The sequence below is a fragment of the Lactuca saligna genome, chromosome 6 (genome assembly GCF_052625555.1).
Source record: "Lactuca saligna cultivar CGN05327 chromosome 6, ASM5262555v1, whole genome shotgun sequence".
NCBI classification, from domain to species: domain Eukaryota; kingdom Viridiplantae; phylum Streptophyta; class Magnoliopsida; order Asterales; family Asteraceae; genus Lactuca; species Lactuca saligna.
The window spans coordinates 89,788,243-89,794,182 of NC_136422.1; the positions used below are offsets into that span (position 1 = coordinate 89,788,243).

The window sequence follows — 5,940 nt, forward strand, 5'->3', positions numbered from 1 at the left end:
TGGAATAAGTACAGATTGTTCCAGATTAGCATTACCTATGTGAGATGGATGTGAGGTCGCATCTTTGGGAGCTGATATGGATAAAGCTCTCTAAAAGTCTCATGAAGAAAGGATCGTTCATGACCGAAATGAACACAACGGTAAGAAATGATATATGCTTAGATATGATATGTGTGATACTTCTTTTTTTTTTTTATTCTACTATAAAAAGTGGTTAGTTCAAGACTCTAGTTCACTACCCACAAAGTAGATCCAAGTAGTACTCACTATGAAAGGTTCAAGTTTTACAACACCTATTCAGATGCATGTCATATCTTACTTCCCTTATTTGAATATCAAAGTTCACTTATTTTCTATTCAAATGTGGGGTATTCTTGGAGTTTGAATAGAAAATGTGGGGTATTGTTGGAACTTTGACTACAAAGTTACAATGTGGGACTTATCCCACTCATTTAATTAAATGGGTAAAGTAATGGGTTAAGCATATTGGGCTTGGGTTGTGGTGTTGGATTAGCCTAATTGGACTCAAAATGGGCTAATATCAAGAGAATATTTAATGGTTAAAAGATGGGCCTTGGGCCTTGGGGCTCTTGGGGTCTTCCTGATTAATTAAATAATTTTTAATTACGAAATTAATTTTTATTCTTTATGTTTATTAAATTCATAATTACTGAATGACAGGTTTTGACAGTTATTTTCGGTTTTGATAGTTCCCAACTGTCATAACTAATACCTATAAATATTTGTTTCATTCATCTGTGAGGGGTGGCAGAAATCATTTTTCACACCACAAAATTCTCTTTAAAATTCGTTCTTCCAAAAGATGAAGGGAACATAGGAATTTCGTCAGAATTAAGAGAAGTTCTTGATTGATTGTTGTATCCTCTAGACAGATCCCCACCAGGGAAATTTCTGTCTTAGGACACTGCAATTTGCAGGCCTCAATCTATATAATTTCGTTTTTGTGTTTCTGTAGTAAGCATAAACCATCAAGTATGTTTTCTGTAAACTGATTCTTGTATATTTCATATATATATATATATATATATATATATATATATATATATATATATATATATATATATATATATATATATTTCAATTTCGTTTGTTTTATTTCTGTTAATCTTGTTGATTGTATACTTTTATAATAACAATAGAAACTCTAAGTATCCCCTCACCATCTTTGCTTCCCCCATTGACTCCTCACCACCGCATCATTGGGTTTAACCCTTACAATCTCCTCCATCTAGGTATCCCCTCACTATGCCACTAGCTGGTCGTCACTGGAACTTCAACACCCCAGAAAACCTAACTCTACCACTCCATCAACCAGTCTCTCCATCCCTCCTCACAGTCGTTGTCACCACTTAACATCAACCAACACTCACTACATCACCACCATTATCCGCCTTCATCACCCGTTCTCTTTTCCTCGATCTTTGTCACTGTGTAAGGCAACACACATTAGCCCTTTCTTTAGCATTCAAGCACCAACAGCCGTCATGGTGCACATTCGGTGATTTGTGAGATGTGTTTAATTTTCCAGTGTTTTCTATGTTTTTGTCTCATTTTCGCACCTTCGTTAAAACATAATCATGTCACGTTATGACGATGCTTTTTCGCAAGTGGTTATCACTTTTGGTGCAGGTTTTTTATACATTTTATGTTGGCTTGCAATGGCGCTGGAGAAGTTGAAGATGTAGTGGGTTCGTCCTAAATTAAAATATGCTGGTGGTTTGGATTTCAATGCTACCATAATCCACATCCACTCCACTGTAATTATAATATTGAGAAAAATTACCATACTATAGGCCCTTGTAGAGTTGTTGCGTCCTTTGTTTCAAGTAATTATTATTCAATATTTCGAGTTCAATATATTTGATATAATTATTGTTTTATATACTTTTCTTAAAATTAAACATTGATATCAAAATCAAAGGATATATGAATTCAAATTATTCGAAACATATCAATTAAGATGAAAAAAAATAAAAATAAACTTTGACAAACATAACTCGTGAATGAAATTTTTGTTTATCTATATTGCAACGATAATTATAATGTTAATAATTTACATATGCAATAATTTCCTTTTAATATATGTTGTTTAAAGTAAAAGAAGATTGTTTTTTTGTTTATATAATGCGATTAAAAGAGTTTGACGGTTTTTTTTTCTTGGTATATTGTGATGGAAGTTTGTTTCATTTTTATCAAAAGATTTTGTTTGTACATATGAAATATTACATGAAATTAAGAAATACAACTTAATTTTTTAACAAATTATTTATTAAAAATATTTTATAGCAACATTTTATTAATGGTGCTCATTTCATCTTTAAATCAACAATAAATGCAATGACTATTGGTCTAACATCACATTACTGTCATTTTGATAGTGATGATGCATTAAAAAGAAATGGATTTAAATTTACATATATTAATCACCAAGATTGGTTTTCTGAATTTAAAATCATTTAATAATGGCTTCTCATTATATAAAAAATAAGAAGATTTATTATTGTTTATATTATTTTGAATACACGATCTGTGAAAACGTTGCAAGCTTGTGACCAAATTAATGTCATTTATGAACTGCAATTAGTAATAATCTATTTCAGGAAAAAATATGTAAAAATATTGTCGCATATTATTTCAAAACTAGGTGTAATACCCGTGTGTTACACGGGTTTTTTGAAATAAATAATATAGAATTTTGAGCATCAATGAATTATTAAAATAATACAACACATATAAGTTAAGAGTTTATTAAATAAGTATGTAATTGAACCCCCCAAAAAAAAAAAAATAATGAAATATTCTAAATAATTTTTACAAATCACAAATTTTCAAATACTTCTTTGAATACAACATTAGATGTCTTATTGGTAGGGTTTCCTTCGTTGTCTAAAATTAATATTTTCAATCCGTCTCTGCTTTTAACTCTAGACAATGCAACATACAACTGTCCATGAGTAAACACTGGTTGTCTAAAAAACAAACCAACCTTTGATAGCGACTGTCCTTGATTTTTGTTTATTGTCATCGCAAAGCATACAACAAGTGGAAACTATCTTCGCTGAAATGTGAAAGGAATCCTTTTATCCGACAAGATCAGTGACATTCTTGGAATAAACGTACGTTTTCCTATATTACTTCCAGAAATAATCTCTGCTTCTATAACACGCTTACCCAATGCTATAACTCGCAGCCTTGTTCCATTACACAAACCGTATTTCTGGTCAATATTCCTCAATAACATAACTAGAACACCGACTTTTAATACCAATTTATGAATTGGCATACCTGAAGGTCTAAGGCCATTTAAAACATCAGGAGAGTATAAAGATTCATCAAAGTCATCGTGTACAAACTTCGATCAACAAAGACTGTCTAAATTTAAGTATTCTTTTTCATCTCCAGGAAATAATTTTAACAAACGATTGTTTATTTCTTGAACAACTTCATTTTTCGGTGCAATGATTGCTCTTTCTTGAAAAAACATCGGATTATTGACATTTTCAACAATAGAAGGATAGACAAATGTAATTAATGAACCAATAGAATCCGATGAATCTGTAATGAGAATATCATCTGGTATATCAACAATTGCCTCGTCGTCGTTTAAGCCACCAACCTTTCCTTCACCTATATTCAAAATCCAGTTTGCAAATGTGGTTGTTTCTTCAATATTAGATGTATGAAGACTTAACCTCATGTTTTTTGTTAATCTTAAGACCTTGCAATTTGACCAAATATAGGAGGAACTTATTGAAGCATTCACGATGTCATGTCTACTTCCATTAGAAACAACAGGTAGAATTTGTCTGAAATCACCTCCAAAAATAATTGCTTTTCCTCCAAATGGCAATTTTGAGTTGCTACGAAGATGACAACCCAATATATCCTTCGAAGATCTATCCAAAGCTTCAAAGGCATGCTTATGAATCATGGGTGCCTCGTCCCATATAATCAATGATGTTTTTTTTTAACAATTCAGCAACATCACTTTCCGGCGTTATAGAACAAAACAAATCCTCGGTAAGATTTAAAGGGATTATAAATCGAGAGTATGCTGTCCTACCTCCTGTCAATAATAAGGAAGCAACACCACTTGAGGCAACATTTAACACGATTTCACCCTCCGATCTTAAAGCAGCAGATAATGTTTTCCAGAGAAATGTTTTCCTTGTACCTCCGTAGCCGTAAACAAAAAAGACACCTCCTTTCTTTTTTTTAACATCTGTGATAATATCGTTGAAGACACCTCTTTGTTCATCTGTTAATGGACCAGTTAGCTGATAAAACTCTTGTAATAGAGTCGTCCTGTCAAATCTAACTCCTCAGTAATCAATCGATTATTTGAAGAAGATATAGACTCATGACCAGGGTAAGACATCCCATCAAAATCTTTGAGGCTTGAATTGTTTTGGAGTAAAAAAATTTCAATCTCATAAAGTGTCAAGTTCTTAACTTGATCCTCATCAAGCGATAAACCTGTAGAAATTTGCAAGTTAATTTTTATAGATATATAACTATATAAAATTAAAACTTAACGATAATAATAAGGTTAATAAGTTTTAGTTAAATATATAAAAACATATAATAAATTTTATTCAATAAATATAATATATTATGTAAGAATTATTAAGTAAAACATTAATTTAAATAATGAAAAATAACATATTATCTAGTGCCTTTAATCTTAGTAGTTGATTGTAGAGAATTTCATCTGATAAGTATTGCCAAGTTTTTTCCCAGACAAAGTACGGTCTCGACAAACTATTAGACTTCAGCATAGTTGCAAATAAATAACGCAAATAATATCCAGAACCTGAATGACTTGCTTCCTCAATTGCATCAATATATTCCCTATCATCTTCCAAAAGTCTAAGAGCATAACACGCCTCTCTAAAAGTAGCACACACATGTCCATTAACCGTACGAATGTCTGCAAAACATTTCGGACCTTTGACTTTATTTAAAAGGATTCTCAAAAAATATGCTTCGCCAACATTAGGAGAGACGGTGTGATTTCGACCGATAGAAAATCCTTTTTCGCTTGGCTTCCAACAACGATCCTTCAATTTCCAAACAAACCTGGTAGGAAATTCAACATAAGAAAGCTTACGTGCTTCCTTATTATGTTCATTACACTCCATCCAAGCTAAGAACATCGAAGAAGAAACAGACTGTTTATTGAGGACATCTTCAATATCATCGTCAGCACCGTATACAACATTTTGTTGTCCAGGAAGATGAAAAGGAAGCCTCATAACAGAAGGAGTCCTGAAATGAACATCAAATTTGAATGTAGGCCACGAAGCTTCAGATGTAAACAAATATCTACAATCGTAGTAGTTTTTTATTTCGTCAACTACATTGTCATTATCATCTGCGTTGTTGTTTAGTACAACCGCAACAGTAGCCCTATCAGGACCGTTGTTAACATATTTGAACAAATATTTGATAGAAGCACCCTGATTGCACCACTCAACATTAATGTGAGCTTGGTATCTTTTCAAAAGCAGTTTGTGATATGGAACCACACTTCTATTGTCTATTAACAACAGATTTTTCAACAAAAGATCCATCATTACGTGTAACGCCTGTGTTTCCGGGCTTGCGATTTTTAGCAATGAAATAGTCTAGGTTAACCTTTGTAACCCGTTTTGAAATAATAGAAGTGTATTATTTGAGTATTATGTGTTTTGTGCTTAATTGCTTAATTATGTGGTTTGATTAATTAAGAATAAAAATAAACATCAAAATTTAAGTCTAAAATAAACTTGATATCTTTGGATAATGTTGTAGTAGTTGAAACAAGGTTACGTGTAACGCCTGTGTTTCCGGGCTTGCGATTTTTAGCAATGAAATAGTCTAGGTTAACCTTTGTAACCCGTTTTGAAATAATAGAAGTGTATTATTTGAGTATTATGT

At 32.0% G+C, this 5,940-nt stretch overlaps 2 protein-coding genes across 2 annotated transcripts; both read right to left on the reverse strand.

Annotated features, from left to right (window-relative positions):
* Nucleotides 1–3,379: 3,379 nt before the first annotated feature.
* LOC145002772 (uncharacterized) lies at nucleotides 3,380–3,952 on the reverse strand. Its single transcript, XM_078961972.1, has one exon. The coding sequence runs from the start codon at nucleotides 3,950–3,952 to the stop codon at nucleotides 3,380–3,382; it is 573 nt and encodes a 190-aa protein (XP_078818098.1).
* Nucleotides 3,953–4,294: 342 nt separating this feature from the next.
* LOC145002773 (uncharacterized) lies at nucleotides 4,295–5,594 on the reverse strand. The gene is made up of 2 exons (XM_078961973.1): nucleotides 4,835–5,594; nucleotides 4,295–4,497 (listed from the first exon to the last, which is right to left on the reverse strand). The coding sequence occupies exons 1-2, from the start codon at nucleotides 5,592–5,594 to the stop codon at nucleotides 4,295–4,297; spliced, it is 963 nt and encodes a 320-aa protein (XP_078818099.1).
* Nucleotides 5,595–5,940: the final 346 nt, after the last annotated feature.